Below are 21,883 nucleotides of genomic sequence, written 5' to 3'. Positions count from 1 at the left end.
GGGGCTGTCCCCAAGAACGAGGTGGGAACGGTTCTCTCTGGGTGCCGGATCGTTGCTTGAGGCCGCGGGGTCAGAGCTGGCTGGCTGGCTCCACACCGACGCTTCCCGATCTTCCCGAAGGCCACAGGCTGGAGGAAACACTCAAGATGCGCGAGGAAACGCGCACAGGCGCACAAGCATTTAAAGGGCGACGGCTAGGGGTGCGGGAGAGGGAGGGCTGCCGGCGCGGAGGGGCGGGGCCGGCCCGGGGGAGGTGGCCCCGCGCAGCGAGCGCCGGACAACGGGAACCTCAGGCCGCCGGCCGCCGGGCGAGGGGACCCTAGAGCTCGCGGCACCCGCTGCCAGCCCGCAGCTGCCGTCACTCCTCGCACGGCGTTTCTCCGGCGCCCCGCCTCCCCGGCACAAAGCGAAGGAAAGGGGCTGGGTCGGGGTTGAGCCCGCCCCCTCCCCGGCCCCCGATTGGCTGCTGGAGTTGTCTATCCTGAACCTATTTTTTGATGGAGGGGGGGGGTGCCACCCAGTCTGCCCCAGATCACGTTTGCCACTAGCAGCCAACCAGTCGGGCCCAAGTCCGCGGGCAAGAAGCGATTGGGGGCGAGTGAGTTCAGCCCCAAGGTCCCCCGTCCGGGTCCCCCCGCCCGGGCCCGAGGCGGTATATCCTGCCCTCCCCGGCCACCTACCCCTCGTGGAAGCGGAGCGGCGGCCTCGCTGTAACGCAGAGGCGAAATGTAGCGAGCCGGGTGTCGCGGCTGGACGCTCGCCTTGGCCGGGGGTGCGGGGTGGGGGGGGCACGCCGGGGGCCGAGGAGGACTGCCGAGAAGGAGTGATGAGAAGAGGGGGAACCCTGCACCCCCCGAGACCACGGGTCCCTGCTGCCACTCGCCAGGCGCCCCCCTTCCTCCCGAGCGAGAGGCAGGTCAGTCCTGATGGGTCTGGGGCGGTGGGTGGCGGAGGGCGGGAGCCCTGGCGAGCAGCGCATTTGCTGAGTCTGAATGCGGGAGAGGCGGGGGAGGCCACCCAGTTACTTCTCCCCCGCCCTGGGTTTGGGGATACTAAAACGGGTCTCTTTTTTTTTTTTTTTTTTTTTTTGTCCCCTCCTCAGGGCATCCTGGTTTACTTTTGCTTCTTTCATCCCAGGGCCTTAGGCCCGTCTGAAGTCTCTTTACTGGAAGGACTGGGGTGAGGGACTGGCTTCTCTTCTTGCGAGCCCCCTTTCAGTTTAAGTGGCCTGCCAGGAAAACAGGAGGAAGAGGGAGCGTCAGGTTCTAGCTGGCACTGCTGCGACAGGGGCAGTGGTCTCTCTCCTGCTCCAGGTCTCTCTCTGGATCTCTAGTGAGGGACTCTGAAATAACCACAGGAGTGCGATTAAAGAAGTCCAGAAAGGGAATCTGGATGTGTGACCTGAGTCCATAGAAAGAGAAAACAATTCCCATGGGTCAGTTACTGGAGTTTGAATCACCCTTTCCCAAACTGGAGTTGACTAATAGTGTTTGGAATACTTAAGTACTTGTTCATCCTACCTAGGGAAATTCTCTTTAATTTTATTTATTTATTTTTCCTCTGTAAGAGCTATTTTGGTGCAATGGGATAGGGTGGGATCAGGACATGGGGGATTCTTAAACAAGGAAAATGGGACCATTACACCTCGATACACACATTTGAGAACAAGAGCATTTTGGCTTATGCTGCTGCTTTTTTTTTTGCTTTGCTTTGTCTTACCTTTTTTTTTTTTTTTTAGTTTTGCTGCTTTTGTCTTTTGTTTTTGTTTTTCAAAAATTCCACTATATCCAACTCTCAGTAACCCTGGGGAACAGGACGAACCTAGGGAACTGAAATGTGTGCGTAATAACCAATAGTTTTGCCCTCTCCCCCTTCAAATTGAGATAACTCTCTTGTCCTATCTGACAAACGCACAGGGCCAAGAGCAGGGGGAGAGAAGGAGACACAGAGGCCTGGATCCCAGTCAGCGTCTGAGCTTTTTGTAACACTGCTGACTCTCAAGGGCAGGAGTGGGTAGGCCTCTGGCTCTTGGCCTTGGTCTGGCAGCCTTGCCCCATTGCCCAGGGAGTCCTCCTAGTTGTTTCTTTTTTTTTTTTTTTTTTCCTCCCTCAGGGATTACGGCTGTTTGGGGGTCCGGAGACTTTCATGTACTGATCAGATCCTCCCTGTTCATTTGCTTTGTGCAGCTGTCTCGTGACTATAAACAATCACTTTCTACAGGGCAGCGGCTATGCTGTGTGGCAGGGAGCTTGTGACTGAATTTGTAACTGACCCCACTGGGACACCGCACTTAAATAATCCTGGGTTCTTAATAAGCATTCGAGAAGGGATCTCCCTCAGGACGTCTCTCTCGGCCAAGGGCTCCTGCACCACATCTTGCCAATGCCAGGCTGGCCACATCTCGCGCTGTTGACCACAGCAGTGATTCCTGGGGAGGGCTGCGGGTTGGGACGATGGCAGGGTCAGTGCCTGCTGGCCCTCCAGATGTCACAGTGCAGGAATGGGTAGTTTTAGTGAAAACTTTAGCGCCTGCCTTTGTGGGGAAACTGTCCCGGTGTGAGCTCTCCTTTGCCAGATCCTAACATTCTCTTTTTCTTGCCTTCTTCCTTCCCACATCAGGTGTCCCACACAGATTCTCGTGACTTTAAGGACCAGGGATACGACGCAGGACAAGATCTTCCCAGGAAGGAAGGAAGTCCCTGGAGGAGAGGGGCAGGACGGCAGACACTGTCCTGGGACCACAGAGCCCTAGGAGCTGTGGGGAGCTGAAGGAGCCGCAGCCGAGGCTGCCTTCTCAAGGACTCAAACTCAAGCTACTTTTCATGAAAGAAGAGCCGCTGAAGAGGTCGCCCCAGACCTGGCTGGGCTCTTCTACTCTGGATGTCCCCTGCTCTGAGGAGCCTGCTGCTCAGAACCAAAGAAGATAAGAGGCCAGATAACTTGCCCCCAAGCGCAGCACTGGCCTGGGCTGCCGGAGCCAGGCATCTGCACCCCTAATGGCTGGCTGCAGAGCCTGGTGAGGAGTTTCTTGTTTCCCTCCAGCTCTCAGCTTCAGTGCTTGATGGGGCTGCCTGCCGGTGGGTCAGCTTTTGCAGCGCCTTGTAGGAGTGGAGAGCCGCGGGAAGAGGTCCCGCGGCACCCAAGCCTGGGTTCACCCCAAGACTAAATTCTTTCCCAACTTAGAGAGGGAGAGAGAAAGCAAGCAAAAAGAGAGAGAGAGGAGTTCTCCCTTCCCCTCTTCCCTTCCCGTCATGTCCTCTAAGCCAGAGCCAAAGGACACCCACCAGCTGAACGGGACTGGCCCTAATCCCTCACCCTGCTCTTCCGATGGCCCCGGGCGAGAGCCCTTGGCTGGGACCTCAGAGTTCCTGGGGCCTGATGGGGCCGGGGTGGAGGTGGTGGTGATTGAGTCCCGGGCCAACGCCAAGGGGGTTCGGGAGGAGGACGCCCTTCTGGAGAACGGGAGCCAGAGCAATGAAAGTGACGACGTCAGCACAGATCGTGGCCCCGCGCCACCCTCCCCACTCAAGGAGACCTCCTTCTCCATCGGGCTGCAAGTGCTGTTTCCCTTCCTCCTGGCAGGCTTTGGGACTGTGGCTGCTGGCATGGTGCTGGACATCGTGCAGGTAGGACCTGGGTAGGGCAGCTCTTGACCATGAACCGGGAGCCACCTTTTCCTCCTGGGAAACTGACTCTTGAAGTTTTCTCTCCACACCCCTGTCAGAAGCCGCCGCTGCTTCCTAGAATACTGTTTCCCTTTGGATCACGTCCTCGGTTTCTTCTTGGTCTAGCTACTTTCTACAGAAGCCTCGAGGAAGCCGGGTAGCCCCGAGGAGGTGTCCTAGGAAGCACTGCATAACAGAAGCAGAAAGTGTTCCAAGGCTGAGGCTTGGCTGAGGAGAGGTAGAATGAGGTTGTTGCTTGCATCCCTCCTGGGCATTCCCCCTGAGCCCGGCTCAGTAGGAGACACTTAGATGGGACTCCTCTTATGCTTTCTTTTCTTTTCACTTGGGGTTTCAAGGATACCCACAGCAGAAAGCTCAGTTTCAAGTCTCCCCTCCATTCCCCTGCTGGGCAGGAATTTGTTCAGCTGCCAAGAGGGTCTCAAATTAAGTGGGAAGGTTCTTAAAGGCATTTTGTGTTGCTTATGCGCCTGTAACCTTGGTCCGATCTCCTTGGGGAATAGGAGTGAGTGAGCACATGCTATCTGATGCATGATTTGGGTGGGAAGGTGTGGGGGCTGGGGGGCGTGGTAAGCGCTAGAAGTACTGATTCTGTGATGTAAATGGGCATAGAATGTAACCAGGCCTGGGCAGAGCTGTCTCTCCTCTTTGCTTCTTACCTGTCTTTCATGAATCTGCCCTGAGCAAAGAAGGCTTTTTGTGAGGGTACCTGGTAGAGTTAAGGATAACAATTGGCAGGACCCGGAAGCTAAGAGCCAGGGATATGCGATGTAGCACAGTGCAGGTTAGGACTCACCCGGAACCTTCAGGTCCTAGAGAGAATGCAAGTCTTGTTTCCAGGTAAAAGTTTTTGAAGTGCAGTAAGGCACACACAGTTTTCCCCGAAGGTGCTGAGTTTATCAAAGTTAATCATTAGCAGGTATCAAATTCCTCCTGAGTGCTGAGCTCTGTCCTAGGTACTTAGAGAAATACAAAGACCAGGGAAAATCTGGCCTTTGCCCTTGGAATCCACCCTCTTTGTCCCTAACGGTGAAATCTCCCGTATCCATGAGGACCTGGAGCTTAGCATCCCCTCCCCTGCACCAGGCCAACCCTACAAACAATGCGTGTGGTGGTGATGATGCAGAGAGTTTTGCTGGCGGATGGGTGTCACTATGCCAGTGTCCCAGGGAACTGATGGTGGTTGGTTCTAAGTGGCTCTAAGACTGGACCGCTTTGACTTGAGCCCTTATGTACTTCCTGTTGCTGATGAGAATGGTGTTACTGACATGCCAAAGTGCCTCAGGTGGTCCTGTTGTCTGGACATGACCCTCCCTCTCCCTTGACCTGTCGTCCTCAGGGTTGTTCCTCGTGGAGGTTGGGAAGCCAGTCTGGAGCTGGGAAGGCAGGCTTTGGATTCTTCCCCCTAGTGGCTGCTTCTCCTCCTGGCGCAGGGAGTGGGGGCAATGGCCAGAGGAGAAATGAGACTTGGGGTAGCAGTGTCCCCACATCTTCCATCCCTTTCCTGTGGCCTTGGTTCTCATTCTTAAGAGCTGTTGAGTTCTGGTTTGGTGCTTACAAAGGGGTATAACAACCAGGGTCCAGCGGCTTTATTTTCTGCATAATAATATCAGTAATGGTAATATGCCAGTTGGTTAAAGACTCAGGGAGGAGAGTGCTCTCTATTCCTTTCCTCAAAGGACAGAGAGGAGCAGGATCCAGAACAATTGGAATTATAGTCTAAAGTGAACAAGAACAAAGGTTCTTAGCGGTCCCCCACCCCCACCCCATTCCCACACACTTAGCATTCTAGAGATGGAAAAGGCTTCTCACATCTTGCCCCACCCCTGCCCCACACCCATGAGCCTGAGACAGTGATAGGGGGACCTTTGGACCCTGCCCAGCATACCCACAGAGGGCCAGCAATTGCCCTCAGTGTGGCACTTAGGCTCTCACCCCAGAGCTAGGGTCCATTTGGTATAGATGACAATGGCTGGTTTGTCCTTGTCCTCCTCCCCCAGCCTTCCTGTCACAGCTGGGTTGAAGCGGGCCTTGCAGATGGCCACAGTGATATCAGGGCAAGAGGAGGGTGCAGAAAGACCAGGACATGGGACCACAGGGAGATTCTTATTCCACATCCAGGAGAGCAAAGGGCAGGGGGAGGGGGAGGGCGGTGACTGAAAATCTTAGATTCAGGAAGAGCAGAACACTTTCTGGGGATTCACACTTGTATTCCCCCTTCACAAGCTATGCCGGCCTTCAGTGGGACAGAATCTGGGAGTGCCTAAGAGACTGGGGCCATCTGGAGGGGTTGGCTATCAAGTGTCCCCAGCATCTCAGAGCCAATGAGCAGAAGTTCGGTGGCTCCTTGCACCAGGGCCCGCCATCTTTCTGCACTACTCCAGAAGACTTAGTCTCTTCCTAGGAGGCTCCTTTCTCTTGCCCCTTATCTGCCCTCCCCTCCAGTCAGCATGCACGGCCTGCCTCTGCAGTGAGATAAGGGGTTGGTGTACTGGCCAAAAGTAAAAAAGGCTAAATGGACGGCCATCTGCTCCAATGTCCAAACCATGTTTGGAAGTTCCTATGACATCTAGGAAGGAAAACGGGGTTGGGCCCATTGTTGGGGTCGGAGGGGCCTGGTAGAATGTGGTCGGATGCATATCTGCAGAAGGTGCTCTGTGCCCCGCCCCCCATCTGCTCCTAGCCCATTGCAAGGCATCTCACTCACCTCTTCTGTCAGCCTTTTGAGGGGTGGGGGTGGCAAGAGGTGGTGTACCAACCTTCCCTGGAATTCCCAGCAGTGTTAAGACAGGTGAGCCCGCTACATCCTTATCTCAACTCACTACTCACTTGCTGAGAATCTCAAGGAAAGGCGACCCCCACCCCCACCACCAGACACCTCCTCCTCCAGCTTCTCTGTCCTGCTGTGTATGTGGAAAAGTCCACGGAAATGAAAGTAGATGGCAAACGCGGGCTTGGGGAGGTGGAGGGAAAGAAGCATTCTTGCCTGGCTGGCCTGCTCGCAATGCTGCCAGTGCTCTGGGCAGAAGGCTCGGACCCCACCTCCGATGACCACTCTCTTTCTCACCCTTTGTACACCCCCGGATACCCAGGCTGCCCTGCGGCCCTCCTACTGTGGCCCATCCTGGGATGCCCGAGGAGGGAGAAAGCTTCAGGCAGGTGACTCTGACTTAGTCCTCAACTCCAGCCCAGCTCCCAGGGCCCTCCCACAGCCTGAAGCTAAGAATTTATCTCTAGGGATTTTAGTCTTCTTAAGGTCTTGATTCTACCTGTTGCTGGCTGTGACTTTCCTCCCTGCTGCTACCCTCCTGGAGAGGGAGAGAGCTCAGGGCAGAATGCTTGAAAGCAGGTGGAAGTCAGTATATGAAGCCGGAGGAGGTAAGGGACCGGAGAGGCAAGTTGGAAGGACAGGGAAGAGGTACTAACAGGACCCCTGGGGTACGAGACTTAGGGCGATCGCTTTGAATCAGGATTATTTTGGTGTGTGGAGGGAAAAGGCTCATTTCTCACCGCCAGCTTTCAGGAGCCAAGGACAGGCATTTCTGAAAAGCAGTGAGATCTGTAACTGCCCTCCTCTACTGAGTGGGGTAGCGCTTCCTGGAACGTGCCCTCTTCTATCCCCAGCAGAGCAGGAAGGCGTGGGTGAAGGCTTGGCTGACAGGTTTGATTTCAGGGGCAGCCACTCCCTGGCAGGATGAACAGGATGGGCCTGAATTAGGCCAAAGGAAGGAAGATAGACACGCACTGTCTGCCACTGCCACCTTCTAGCCGCTCAGCCTCAGGGCCACCCTGCCCCCCAGGCTGATTCCACATCACCGGCCCCTCTTCCCAGAGACACTGAGTGTGTGTGTGTGTGTGTGTGTGTGTGTGTGTGTGTGTGTGTGTGTATGTGTGTGTATGTGTGTGTCAGAGTCTCCCCTCCCCTCCCCCCCTCAATCCTGAGCGGCCTCTTTAAGAAAGCTCTGTGGGTGAAGAAAATATGTGTGTAGGAATTGGCAACTCTGATCCAAGTGCCAGTCAGGTCTTCGCTGGGCTGGAGGTCAGGTGGTGTAAGATCCCAGGCCGAATTGTGTGTGGGCTGGGAAAACGTTTGCAAAGAGGCTGTTACTGGGGCTGCGTGTTCTCCTTGCCTCTCTGGCTCTCAACTCACCACTGCCAAAACCCAGTACCTTCTAGGGCCTTCTAACATACGTGCTGGGAGGTGTTGGGCCATGGGAGTGCTTATCATGGCAGCCAGAGGGGCTTAGCTCAGCTTCCTACATTTTTTTTCTTAAATAATCACAGAGATGAACCATACTCCTTACAAACCATTGAGACGACATTACACACGTGCCCGTAAAGTGTTTCTTTCCAGGCTCTTTCACTCTGGCAGCCCGTATACATTACACGCACCCACCAGGAGAGCCAAGCTGGCAGGGAGCTGTCGACTTGGAAACTGGGAGGGGCGGATGGTTTGCAGTGAGGAGGGGACAGGAGGCTGTGCTCTGAGAGAAGCTTCCAAAGGCCACAATCAGCCACCCTCGCTAGAGGAGGGGAATTCTTCCCCTCTCTGGAGCTGTTTGTGCAGTTGAGGGAGAAAGGATGAGGTGAAGCAGAGCGAGGCCTGGTCTGCAGGGAGCTAGGACCCTAGTGGTGTGCCCTCGCCGTGTCCTAGAGTAATGGTCCCCAAGTTCCTCAAGGGTGGCTGGCGTTCACTGGGGCTGCCTTCTCTCTGGGGCCTCCGGGAGTGAGAAGGGTCTAGCATCCCTCCACTGTTTGCAAGGGGCCAGCTCTTCCTGTGAATACCTCAAATGCAGCAGCTGGTGCTGGGGGAGAGGGGCAGGCAGGGGGTGGGGGCTTTGTCCCACCCTTAGTCTCAGGGAGGGCTCCCCTATAGAGAGTCCTAGGCCCTCCACCCGTGAGGGGCCAGACCAGGAGCTCAGGTGAGCATATGCCCCAGTGACATGCATGCATACCCACAAAACGAACTCTGACAAAAAGAGAGACACCCTTACCTTCTAGCCCTCCCGGTGTCCACCCCCCTCCAGTCTCTGGCCCTGGCTCCAGCCTCCTCCGATAATCCTTGCTCATCTTTTATTATTTTATTGTTATTCTTATTATTAATTAATATTATTGTGGTAAAAAAAACACAACAAAGTTAATCATCTTAACCATTTAAAAAAAATTTTAATGTTTATTTATTATGAGACAGAGAGACAGAGCATGAGCAGTGGAGGGGCAGAGAGAGAGGGAGACACAGAATCTGAAGTGGGCTCCAGGCTCTGAGCTGTCAGCACAGAGCCCAATGCGGGGCTTGAACCCATGAACCATGAGATCATGACCTGAGCTAAAGTCAGCCAGGCGCCCCTCATCTTAACCATTTTTAAATGTATAATTTAGTAGTGTTAAGTATATTCACATTGCTGTGAAACAGATCTCTAGAACTTCTTCATCTTGCAAAACTGAAAGTCTCTAACCATTAAACACTAAACCCCCTTCTAGCCACTGGCAACCAAGCATTCTACTTTTTATTTTTATGAATTTGACTACTTTAGGTACCTTATGTAAGTGGAATTGTACAGCATTTGTCTTTTTATGACTGGCTTATTTCACTTTTGTATAATGTCCTTAAGGTTAATCCATGTTATATAGCATGTGCCAGAATTGCCTTCCTTTTTTTAAAAAAAATTACTTAGTTTTTAAAGACTATTTATTTTGAGAGAAAGAGAGAGAGAACAAGTGGAAGAGGGGCAGGGGGAAGGGGGAGAGAATCCCAAGCAGCCTCTGTACTCACAAACCATGAGATCATGCCCTGAGCTAAAATCGAGTCAGATGCTTAACTGACTGCGCCACCCAGGTGCCCCAGAATGTCCTTCCTGTTTAAGGGGGAACACTTTTCCACAGTCTGCATATACCAGCTCGTGTGAGTCTGTCCATCAGTGGACACCAAGCTTACTTATACCTCTTGGCCATTGTGAATGATGGCGGTGTGAATACGGGTGAACAACTATCCCTTCAAGACTGCTTTCACGTCTTTTGGATACACACCCAGCAGTGACATTGCTGGGTCACAGGGTGGTTTTATTTAGTTCTTTTTTTTAACATTTATTTATTTATTTTTGAGAGAGACAGAGAGTGAGCAGGGGAGGGGAAGAGAGATAGAGGGAGACACAGAATCTGAAGCAGGCTCCAGGCTCTGAGCTGTCAGCACAGAGCCCGATTTGGGGCTCAAACCCATGAGCTGTGAGATCATGACCTGAGCTCAACTGACTGAGCCACTCAGGCGCCCCTCTTTTCCCCTCTTAGCATGAACAAGTACAGTGCCCTCTGAGCCTCTCTTTCCTCAGTCACAAAGCGGGGACAAAAATAGCCCTCACCTGCATGGACTGTTGATAGGACAAGATGTAAAAACCTATGTAGAGCACTTAGCCCAGAACACTGTTAGCACATAACAGCCATGAGCTGAAGAAACTGGTTGGAGAGCCAGCCCTGATGGTCCCCAGGCTAGAACCCATGTCTCCTGACTCCTAGTCCAGTGCTCTTCCCACAGAGGTACCTCACCTTTCCTAGCTACGAGACTGGGGAAGGTATGTGAGGTGCAGGAACGTCAGGAGGCCTAAGAAGCCTCCTGCAAACCAGCACGCAGAGATTTGGGGGCCCTGGTCTTAATTCAGAGCCTATTGAGGAGACTTGCTGTGGCTGAGGCCCAAAGCCCTTGGACACAGAAACCAAACAAACTCTGATCTCCTCAGCCCCAGCCCTGTGGAGCTCAGCTCTCAACAGCTGAGACAACACCACCCAAGGCTGTGGCCACAGAGAAACTGGGCTGAAGGCAAAGAGGTTGGGGATAGCTATTGAAGGGGGACTGGAAAGGAGTTCTGGGGCGTAAACCAGCCTGGGGTGACAGCTGTATGGGTCCTCACCTCCGCTCCCCCGGCTGCACCGGCTCCAGAAAGCAGGCAGAGAAAGTGGAGCCAGGCTGGGATCTCCTGACTGGAAGCGACCCTTCATGTCTCCCCATTTCTGGGTGGCAGGAACAGGTTGGGGACGGGGGAGGGGCGTGTTGTTTGGAGCACCTTGCACTTGGTTTGGTTCCAGGGTTCTTAGAGGAAGGGCGCTTGGCATGCTCACGTCCTGCTGATTCCATTTCCACCTCGAGCCCCTGATCCCAGACTATCTGTTTGACTGGATGCCATCTCTTTGGGGCGCTGAGATTCCTGGGTTCTGTTTTCACCTTGTAGCACTGGGAAGTCTTCCAGAAAGTGACAGAGGTCTTCATCCTGGTGCCTGCGCTGCTGGGGCTGAAGGGGAACCTGGAAATGACCTTGGCATCGAGGCTGTCCACTGCAGTGAGTGTCCTGGCTAGGAGGAAGGGGACACACAGAGGACTCCGGGTGGCACAGAGCCAGACTGAGAGATCGCTACAGGCCTTTCTCAAGTGTCCAGGCCTAGAGTGTGGAGCTGGGGCGGGAGGGTCTAGGGAGATCCCAGCCTGGGCGTCCTGCTCCTGGGTAGGGGCTCCCTGCCCAGAGTGGTTCCCAGGCTTGGTTTCTGGATGTCCCAGCTGTCCCTGGACTCTTGCCCCACCCCCTGCTCCGCAACCCGCCTCGTGACTGTTTGTGCAGCTTTGACAGGCAAGAGTCATGCTGGTCGTCCACCTGCACAGAGGGGGGCCTCCTCTGATCTCCAGCCCTGCTCCACAGCTGGGCAGGAGCAGGGCCAGGTCTGCCTAGCCCCCCTCCCATCCCGAGCCCTTCCTTCAACGGTGGCTGGCTCTTCACTAAGCGAATAGACAGAGAGGAAGGTTGCTTATCACTCCCCCTTCCCACAGCCCCGTGGATCAGCCATGTTGGTTCAGAGACAGAACTAGATCCAGGGCCACGGGGTGGGAGGTAGGGGGCAGTAACACTCAGGGGACCAGGAGGGCCAGCTGGCAGGGATGTCCCTCATGGCTACAAGTTTAGAGAGGGCAGCAGAGAGAGTGGCAGCCAGTCGAGCCCACCCCATCTTGTCTTACTTCCGGCCTCCCCCCATGCCACCTCACTTCTTCCCAGACCCTCCTGCAGCCTCGGTCCTGCACCAGCGGCTGACCTTTCCTGCCCGAGAATGGCAAGTTGGCTTCAGAGCCAGGGACTGGGTCACTCTGACCCACACAAGCAGCTCTTGGGATGGACGCTGCCTCTGCGCAGCGACTGTCCTGAGAGAAGGCAAGGAGGAAAAGGGGGGCTGCATTGGAAGACCCCTTCCTGCCCCCACCCAGCTGCAGCTTCCCTCTCTGGCTCCCTTGATGCTGCTTCACTTTCCCTGGGGGTTACACCCTGGTCCCAGAGTCTTAGGCCACATGCACTGCCTCCCAATCCAGGCAGGGTCCTAACAGATGGAGCCACAGGCCTTTTCCAACCTGGAGCTCCAGCCCCTCCCCCGCCTCCCCTAGGCCAACATCGGGCACATGGACACACCCAAGGAGCTTTGGCGGATGATCACTGGGAACATGGCCCTCATCCAGGTAAGAGAGCAGAGACCAGAGAGGGTGGGCTAAGCTTCCCCCTTAATCATGGATCTGAAAAGCTGGGGTCAGCCCCCTCATCCTGCCGGGCTGGCTTCTCCCACAGCAGCTCTAGGAGGTAACCAGGTTTCCCAGGAAAACGGCCAAGATGGGGAGGGCCCCAGTGGGCTCCACGGCAGTTCTCAACTCGCAGGGGTCCCCTGGGTGCGAGTCCCCACAAATCAGACTCAGGAGTGCTGGAGTGTCATCAACCACGTAAGGCCACACAGCTTCCATACCGGTGTCTCACCCCTTGAGTTCCCAGCCTTGTCCGTGGCCTGAAGGCTCAGGCTCTGCTGGGCCTCACCCCGATCCCCAGAGGAATGCTCCTTCAGCCAGTAACATGTCCTGGGTGCCTGCGGGGTGCACTGCCCAGTACTAGTGTCTGGTGTGAAACTAAATAAACAAGGACATGGTTCCAGCCTGGGAGGACTGTACAGTCCAGCCCAGCCTGCCGCCTGGGGCTACTGAGGGCCAAGAAGAGGTCTGGCTAAGTGCTCAGTGACCTGTGCTAAGAAACTCTCGGCGCCCCCACCCCTCCCCAGACTCTGAGTTACCCACTCCCATCGCAGGTGCAGGCCACGGTCGTGGGCTTCCTGGCGTCCATCGCAGCTGTCGTCTTTGGCTGGATCCCTGATGGCCACTTCAGTATCCCGCACGCCTTCCTACTCTGTGCCAGCAGCGTGGCCACGGCCTTCATCGCCTCCCTGGTCCTGGGTAAGGAAGGAGGAAAAGGGCAGGGTGTCAGCCCAGCACATCTAATCTCTCCTTTTGTTTATTGATACACCTTTATCTCTTCTTGCCCTGCCTGGGCCCTCCTCTTCCTCCCCAGGTATGATCATGATTGGGGTCATCATTGGCTCTCGAAAGATTGGAATCAACCCAGACAATGTGGCCACGCCCATCGCTGCCAGCCTGGGTGACCTCATCACCTTGGCACTGCTCTCAGGCATCAGCTGGGGACTGTACCTGGAGCAGGGTAAGGCTGAGGCCACTGAGGGGGTGACCAGGGTTGTGGGGCAGTGGAAGAGATGGTGGCAGGTTTGCCAATGTATAAGGATTTCCTCTAAGTTCTTAACCACCTGGTTGGAACACAGTTTTGTAATAACTCCCGAGCATAGAGACAGAGGCTAAGTACTCTCAAATGCACGCAGGCAGCAGGGCACAGGGGTGGGTCTGAGAAATCTATTCTTGCCTGGTCCTGTGGATTCCTACCTGCCTTGGAGGAGTCAAGGTGAAAGGGATGAAGGGAAGGAACTGACGCCTGGAATTGGCTTGAAGAATGAAGAAAGGGAGGGGAGAGAGTGATTTCTGGGGATCAAAGCAAAGGAGCTGAGAATCTGGTCTCTGCCCTGATGAGCCCAGCGCCTGGGGAGCTCTTGGCTTGGTTGTCCTCACCTACAGAATGGAAAAGCCTGGCCCTCCGCCTCCGTCCCAGGCTTATAGGGAGGATCAATGAGGTCATTTATTTCTAGGCACCTAGTGTGACATTCCCACGGATCTGCCGGCACATCGGCAGGTGGAGCAGGGGGAGACCTTTGCAGAGAGCTGCAGTGCTCACCTCCCTCTGATCTCTGCCTCTCTCAGATGACTGGCAATACATCTACCCCCTGGTGTGTGCCTTCTTCGTGGCCCTGCTGCCTGTCTGGGTGGTGCTGGCCCGACGGAGCCCAGCCACAAGGGAGGTGTTATACTCAGGCTGGGAGCCCGTCATCATTGCCATGGCCATCAGCAGGTAGGTTCCAGCCCTCGTACGCACCCTCACCCTTCTCCCACCCTGCCAGAGAATCCCTGGTGAGCCCTGGAAAAGGGGGAGGGTTCTGGTGCAGGTGCTAGAAATGCCTTCAAGGGTGTATTGGCTCCATGTCCTTCCGTTGCATGTGACAGAAGCCATCTGAAATGGGTTGCATTGGCTTAGGGAACTAAAAAGGCACAGCTGGGCTCAGGCGCATAGGTGGTAGCATCAGGGCTCCGGTATTGAAGGCCTGCAACTCCGGGTTCATACGTTCCTTACTCTTACTAACCCCCCTGGAAGGAAGTCTCTCCACAATTCCACAAAGTCCCACTACAGAATTTCACCAGCTCCCAACCAGTCACATGGCTCTGCCTGAACCGATTGCTGTGGCCTCAAGAAAGTGAGGCCGTGATTGGCCAGGCCTGGGGCCGGGCCATCGTAGGAGCAGTGTCACCTGAACCACAGGAACTGAGTTTGAGAGAGGCAGTTCCCGAGAAAGAGCCCCGCACTGTTACCACAAGGGGAAATGAGCACCAAGCAGGCACAACACCGTGGTCCTCGAGGCCAGGTGGCCCTGGGCCCCTCCCGCCAACCTGCGGGGCAGGTACAGGAGGCGGCTGCCTGCCCAGGTGCCACCAATTAGCTCCTGGACCACTCCACCAGGTCGGAATATTATAAGCAGCAACTGGTTCTAGCAAAGGAGGCCAGGCCTGGGAGACAAGGGACCCCTGGGAGCACCTTGCTTTCCTTCCTCCCTGAGGCCAGATGGGCCTGTGCCCGTCATCCCTGGAACTGAAACAGAGCCCTTCGGTGATCTTTGTGTCACTTTGTCTTTGTCTGTGTAGTGTGGGAGGCCTCATCTTGGACAAGACTGTCTCTGATCCCAACTTTGCAGGGATGGCTGTCTTCACGCCTGTGATTAATGGTGAGGTCTCGGCACCAGCTGCTGGGGGGATGGAGGGGGAGCAGGCGGGTAGGATGTGGGAGGCTCTGCTTCAGGATTCCGCAGGCAAGAGCATTCCGTTCAGAGAGTTCAAGACGTTAAAGGGGCTGAAGGGGCTGCTCACAGAGTAGGGAGCAGGGGAAGAACCCACAGATTAGCAACAACAGGAAGCCCTAGGCCTCAAGAGTCAAGGGGAGGAAATAATGGTCCTAGGAGCCCAGAGGGAACACACCTCTGCCCCCAAGAGGGGTAAGCCTCTGCCTAAAGGCAGATTGGGATAAGGAAAGACATACCTGACCCCTCTCTCCTCCCCCGCTCTCTGACTCACATGCTGGTGCCTCCTGTTGCACAAACCCGATTAGAGGTCGCCAGCAAGGGAGCCTGGGTGACGCAGTGTGTAGAAGTCAGCCTCTCAGCGCTCCAAGCACAGCTGAGAAGACCAGGGAATAGGTCAGCGGCGGGAGGGCAAATGATAACCCCATAGAGATACCCGATTCCAGAGTCTGGAGCTCAAACGTGATACCTGAAGTCGGTTCCTGGAACCAGCCCAGAAGGACGGGGAGCCTGGGTCTGCTCAGAGCTGTGCAGAGGCAAGCCCTCGTCGCCTCAGCTGTGTGGGACAGCAGGGACTCAGGTTCCCTGAGTCTGCAGATCGGCCTGTGCCACTTCCTGTACTCTCAGCCATAGAGGGGAGAATGGAAGGAGCCTGGAAGACTCCCTGGAAGTGGGGGCGTCAGTGTCTCACTCTTCTCCTGGGGACTGGCAGGTGTGTCCTGTCCTCCCCGCCCCTCACCCCTCTCACGTCTAAGCGCATCTGTCTCTACAGGTGTCGGGGGCAATCTGGTGGCAGTGCAGGCCAGCCGCATCTCCACCTTCCTGCACATGAATGGGACGCCAGGGGAGAACTCTGCGCAAGCCCCTCGCCGCTGCCCCAGTCCTTGCACCACCTTCTTCAGTCCTGGTAATGGCGGAGTCCCAGCCTCCCCGTCCCTGCCAGCCCTGGAGTGGGGGGTGGGTGACAGTCCCTTCTAGCCCTGGAGTCGGGGGTGGGTGACAGTCCTTCCAGCCCTGGAGTCGGGGGTGGGTGACAGTCCCTTCCTGCCCTGGAGTGACACTCCAGGAGTTTCCCTTGGGAAACAGCTGGGGCCTGGATACGCAGCTTCTCCTTCTCTCTGGAGAGCAGATCCCAGGCAGGAAGCCTGTCCTTACCTGGAATGCTGGGGGCTGGGACCATGGGGCGGAGGACAGAGAGAGCCCGCACCTGCTGGTCTGAAGTGCGGTGTGGGACCTCCTGACTGAAAGGCCTTCTGGGGCCAGGCCTCCTCCACTCACCTCCCGCCCCCTCTCTTCCCTGGGCCCAGATGTGAATTCGCGCTCGGCCCGGGTCCTTTTCCTCCTCGTGGTTCCAGGCCACCTGGTGTTCCTCTACACCATCAGCTGCATGCAGGGCGGCCACACCACTCTCACGCTCATCTTCATCGTCTTCTACATGACCGCTGCACTGCTCCAGGTATGGACAGCAGGGGTGTGGTGAGGGCCAGCCAGACACTCTGCCACTGCTGCCTCTGTGACTGGGGTGGGGGGGCGGGGAGGGCAGGAACATTGGACAGGGGCTCAGAGAGCAGGCTGTAGTTCCAGCAGGGTCACTAATATGCTGTGTGACTTTGGCCCAGTTGCTTCACTTCTCTGAGCCTCAGTGATCCATTTGTAAATTGAGATGGTGGTTTTAGGCAGGTGATTGTAAGGGGCTGAGCAGGTGGGTCCGGGTGCAGCCCCCATTGGCCTGGCCACAGAGCTCCACTTGGCCGTTTTGCGTGCTGTCCTTCCTTAGGAGATATCATTTGATAAAGGGTTTCACAGCTTGAAAAAAACGTCGTCACCACCACATTAGGATCCTATCCAGCCTTGCCATTCTAGAATATAATATACTCTCTCCCTGGTAATAATATTCCTTTTTTTTTCAACTTCTTTTTTTTTATTTTTTTAATGTTTATTTTTGAGAGAGAAAGACAGAGAGACAGAGTATAAGTGGGGGAAGAGCAGAGAGAGAGGGAGACACAGAATCCGAAGCAGGCTCCAGGCTCTGAACTGTCAGGACAGAGTCCAACGCAGGGCTCGAACCCACAAACCGTGAGATCATGACCTGAGTCAAAGTTAGACACCCAACTGACTGAGCCACCCAGGCACCCCTTTCAACCTCTTATTTTGATATACTTCTATACTCACGAGAAACACATACGAAGAGATCCTATGTACTGTTCGCCCGGTTTCCCACATTGGTGACATGTCACACAATTCAGTACTGTAACAAGCCAGGCAGTGGGAGTTGAAATGTCCACGGAGATGATTCAAACTGCGCCAGTCTTACAGGCACTCGTGTGCGTGTGTGCGTATTTAATTCCGCGCCATTCTGTCACGTGCAGACTTGTGTCTCTTCACCACACAGAACCGTCCTTCCATCACAAGCCCCCCCATTATGTGATCCCTTTGGAGCCATGCATACCCTACTATTACACTTCCATTTCTATAGACCTGACTTCTGACTGGTAATAATAGCCACATAGTTCAAAACATTTTAGTTAGCAATACTCGCGCCTCGGATAAACCTCATTGGCCACGATACTGCAAACTGAGCAAAGCATAACCATTTTAATTTTAAAAACTTTTTTTTAATGTTTATTTATTTTTGAGAGAGAGACAGAACATGAGCGGGGGAGGGGCAGAGAGAGAGGGAAACACAATTCAAAGCAGGCTCCAGGCTCTGAGCTGTCAGCACAGAGCCCGACGCGGGGCTCAAACCCACAAACCATAAGACCATGACCTGAGCCAAAGTCGGACACTTAACTGGCTGAGCCACCCAGGTGCCCCAAAGCTTAAACATTTTAAAGGTTCATAGTGAAAGCTTTTCCTCTCTGCCTCTCTCTGCCACCCAGTCTCCTCCTCCTGGCCATCCATATCATCCGTTTCTTGCATATCCTTCAAGCTTATTCTGTATTTATACACACATAATTTTTCTTATTTTCCTCCCTTTTTTTTTATACACACACGTAGCACACTCACCACCCTGTCCACACCCCATTTATTCATGTAACAGTGTATCCTAGAGATCAGTCCAGGTCAGCACATAATGAGAAGAGCACCCTGGTCTTTGATGGCCGCATTCTTCCATCAAATAGATGTACATGATTTCATTTAACCAGTCTGCTCTTGGTGACCTCTCATCCCTACAGCCCCTCACCCCAAACCTTGAAAAGGCTGCATGTTGGGACATCTTCCCAAGGGTTGGGCTGAGAATCAACCATAGTTCTTGCCCTGCGGCAGTTTCCCAGGTGCCACGTTACCCGCAAGTTGGGCCAAGTGGCTGCTGGGAAAGCGGGGGTGACTATGCCAAGGGCCTGTGGCTGGAGGGTCGCCCTCAGCCTCTTTGGGAAGGATAAACCTGGGCTCCATGACCCATTTGGGCCTGGCTGGAGGCACCCTCATCTCTGCTCTCTTCCCTAGGTCTGTGAGGGGCCAGAGCTGCACACTCTGTCCCCTCTAAAGGTTCTTCCTGCGCACTTTGCTCCCTCCTCTCAGCCATGTGTCCTAGAGGTGGCTCGGGAGGCTGGAATGAGGGGTCAGCTGCTGCCATGCCCTTCCTGAAGCCTGTTCTGAAGTCCTTCTGGCCACACTCTTTATTTGGGACTCTTCTGCAGCTGCTGGGAAGGAAGCGAAGTTAGGGCATGGGGGTGGGGGGTGTCTGGCCCTCACCCAGGGCCATGGGCAGGCCATGGGAGTAAAAGGCTGTGTGTGCAAGGCACGGGGGAACATGCAGGGTGCTGAAACCGTAACCCTTGGCTGCCCTCAAGAAAACAACCAAGCTTGCCTAAAATTAGGTATTGGTTCTGGCTTTAGGATCCCCCAAGGGCCTCCAATTCCTGCAACTGGGCCCCTTAGGGCAGAATTTACATACCAGTTTTCGTAAAATATGGTTAAGAGCAAAACCTCCCAGATGACTGTGTTGGAGATTTACGGGTAGAAACCACTTCATTTGCACGCTGAAGCGGGTATTTAGGGAGCCCAAACTTCAGGGATGGTGCTGAGGATATAGAAGACACAGGCCCGAGTCACTCTCCCCTAGTGTTCTAGACCAAGAGCTTTGCCAACTTAAATGTGTCCGTGAATCTTGTTAAAATGCAGATTCTGATTTAGGAGATCAAGAGCCTGAGATTCTGCAGGCGTAATAGGCTCCCAGCTGTTATTGATGCTACTGGTACAGGGCGCACTAGCAAAGTTCCAATCTAGATCGTTCTTGATCTGTAGAAGTGGGAGGGAACCACACAGATAAGTCCAAGCAGCAGATGATCCAAAATGGGTTTTGAATTGATGTGTGCTCTGCTTTACATCCAGATGACAGACTCATAATTCTATTTTGCTAGGGCTAATGTCAAACTAGACCTGCTCTCCAGGAGCCGAGCAGAACGGAAAGGGTCAGGAGGAAGCTAGCTTGGGATAATCAACTGTTATTTAGACAACCGTACAAGTAGGCTGGCAGCAGCCTCCGGGGCTGTCCTTATTCTGCTCTGCTCCACGGAGAAGCCCCTGCGTGGGAAGCCAGCTCCAGTCCCCAGCCGCTTGCCAGGCTCCTGGAGAGGCCGCCATGGCGGGCACTGGAGGGACCCGAGAATAGGATGACCCAGAATTAGAGGCAAGGGCGCTGAATTTCTGCAATGACTAGGATTTTGAATAGGAAGTCCCTTGTTTGGTAAATCTGGGAGTGGAATGCAATGCTGATGTGGGGGGTCCTGGGGGAGTAGCTCCCCAAAGAGCTCATGTGAGGGATTGTCTGCTCCAGGTGGTGACTGTGGGGTAGAGGAATACAAAGGGGTTGCGGGGGTGGAAAGTCGAGCTCTCCCACTGTGGGTAGCGGAGTCTTGTGTGGCAGTGAACGCGTTCCATTGTGTGGCCTCTGGCTCCCCCTGGAGAGAGGGGATGGCTATAGGCCGGGCCCTTGTGTCTCCCCAGGTGCTGATTCTCCTGTACATTGCTGACTGGATGGTGCACTGGATGTGGGGGCGCGGCCTGGACCCAGACAACTTCTCCATCCCGTACTTGACAGCTCTGGGGGACCTGCTTGGCACTGGGCTCCTAGCACTCAGCTTCCATGTCCTCTGGCTCATTGGGGACCGAGACACGGATGTCGGGGACTAGCCTGGTCACTCAGCCTTCTCCCCCACCCCTCCTGCACTTTCTATTTGAATTTTTTCTTTTGTTCCCTTCCCCCACCCCCATTCCACACTCCCACCTCTTTCTAGGGACTTCACTTTGATACCGAATTCTCATTATTTTCAATGGGAATTTTTATACATTGAGCCAAGTTTGTATAGCCAGAATTCAGGCAGGACAGATGGACTGAGATGAGCAGTACAAGTAGATTTTCGAGACAATCACCAAGTGCAATTTCCTGGTGGGTGCCTCCAGGCGATGCGGATTAGGGCATGGGTTTTCGTATGGGATCTGCGGGCATCTGGTTTAGCTTTAGCAAATGCGGTCATGGCCCTAATGGGAAACCGTTTGCGAGTGGGCTCTGGTTTTTTGGGTTTTTTCTTTTCCTTCTTTTTTTTTTTTTTTTTGATTGAGGAGAGAGATAAATATCATTCCCCCCGCTTCCCAAAAATACACACGTGTTTTTTTCTATAAACGGACCAACTTCAGAGCTCTAGTAAGGAGACGCCTGCTCCTGGCCCCAGGTAATCCTAGCCCTCTCCTCCTCCCTCGGTCCCAAAAAGAGGGAGGCAGAGTGACCATTCAAGTCGTACACACGCCCCTTACCCAACTGCCTGAGAAACACCACCAGCCCCTCCCTTTGATCTTTCTCCAATCATTTGTCATATCCGGGAAGAAATGAGCAGGGGCCTGGTCTTTCTGTTGACCCATGTCCACCAATAGGTCTCCCAAGATCTACATCCTCCCTGGGCCCAGAGGACCGATTGTTTATCTCTGTTTAATCTTTGTGTCTCATTGTCCTCAACGCCACCTTTTCCAGAGCTTGCCAGGTTGGGTTCCAAGATTAGGGACAGGGAATGAGTGTGTGGAGGATGCTGGGAGGTGGGGGACGGCTGGGGTTTCTGTCACGGTTTCTCCCCAGGACATTTCACGTCATTATCTTAGACTCTGTCCCTTCCTGAAATCACTCATGCCGTCCTGCTGTGGATGTTCTTCTCTCTTGGCCTCTGCCCTCACTCATCATTCATTCATTCATTCATTCGCTCATTCAACAAAGACACAGCCTCCCCGAAGAGGAGCTCACGTGCAGGCATGGTCTGAAGCAATACTGATTGAGGGCCCACCCATGTTAGGAACTGCGCTGGCGGTCAGGGAAACAGCTCTAAGCTCCCCTCCACCCCTGGACACAGAGACCGTGTGTACCTTCCGGTGTGACAGAAAGCTTCCTTGCTCAACATGTTTGCATCTGTGTCACTAGGCCAGGACCTTCCTCTAGATCTTGCCTCCATGCAGTGCTGACCCCAGCTAGAGCCCCCAGCCCCACTGCTCGACCAGCAGGTCACTTCCCTAAACCAGCCTTCCTCACCGTTTCTTCTCCCCGCCACCCCCACCCCTCCTCACCAGCCACCCGAAAGAGGATTCAGACCTAGTAGGCTGGACATCACCAGCTGCTGCTCTGCCTGGTGCAAGATTCGGGGAACACTGGAGCCTCCACATCCGCCCCCGCCCGTTACTCTGACCAGATGGGAAGTGTGTCCACACTCATGTGTGCATGCACGAGCATCTGGCTGCAGGTTTCTTCCAGCCTCTCTTCCCCTCCCCTGTAAACCCTCCTCTCTCAAGCCTGAAGGGCACACCTCCAGCAGCAGGCTGGGCATTGACCCTGTCTCTTACCAACACCAAGCCTCACCCCAGGAAGTCGGCATGCACCTCCAGACACTGCCTCTTCTGTCCTTCCGTTTCCGCCTGGGCCACTTTCTGGAGTCTTAGACTTGGAAGGAACCATGCAGGTT

The 21,883-nt window shown here is 54.6% G+C and overlaps 1 protein-coding gene across 1 annotated transcript; it reads left to right on the top strand.

Annotated features, from left to right (window-relative positions):
- Positions 1-810: 810 nt before the first annotated feature.
- SLC41A1 (solute carrier family 41 member 1) lies at positions 811-20,499 on the top strand. Its single transcript, XM_029935592.1, has 11 exons — positions 811-916; positions 2,620-3,626; positions 10,904-11,011; positions 12,097-12,168; positions 12,780-12,924; positions 13,040-13,186; positions 13,795-13,942; positions 14,788-14,867; positions 15,712-15,846; positions 16,247-16,395; positions 19,890-20,499. Exons 2-11 carry the CDS (start codon positions 3,252-3,254, stop codon positions 20,073-20,075), a joined length of 1,545 nt encoding a protein of 514 aa, XP_029791452.1. The 5' UTR covers positions 811-916; positions 2,620-3,251; the 3' UTR covers positions 20,076-20,499.
- The last annotated feature ends 1,384 nt before the right edge of the window (positions 20,500-21,883 follow it).

The sequence above is a fragment of the Suricata suricatta genome, chromosome 3 (genome assembly GCF_006229205.1).
Source record: "Suricata suricatta isolate VVHF042 chromosome 3, meerkat_22Aug2017_6uvM2_HiC, whole genome shotgun sequence".
Lineage (NCBI taxonomy): Eukaryota > Metazoa > Chordata > Mammalia > Carnivora > Herpestidae > Suricata > Suricata suricatta.
This window is presented reverse-complemented; position numbering and strand designations above follow the sequence as displayed.

What these genes read in the sequence shown, in the direction of transcription:
- SLC41A1 (XM_029935592.1), top strand. Translation starts at nt 3,252, where the DNA reads ATGTCCTCTAAGCCAGAGCCAAAGGACACCCACCAGCTGAACGGGACT. An exon ending in TGGTGCTGGACATCGTGCAG is followed by an intron (nt 3,627 to 10,903) that starts GTAGGACCTGGG and finishes TTCACCTTGTAG; the next exon opens with CACTGGGAAGTCTTCCAGAA. An exon ending in ATTGCCATGGCCATCAGCAG is followed by an intron (nt 13,943 to 14,787) that starts GTAGGTTCCAGC and finishes TTGTCTGTGTAG; the next exon opens with TGTGGGAGGCCTCATCTTGG.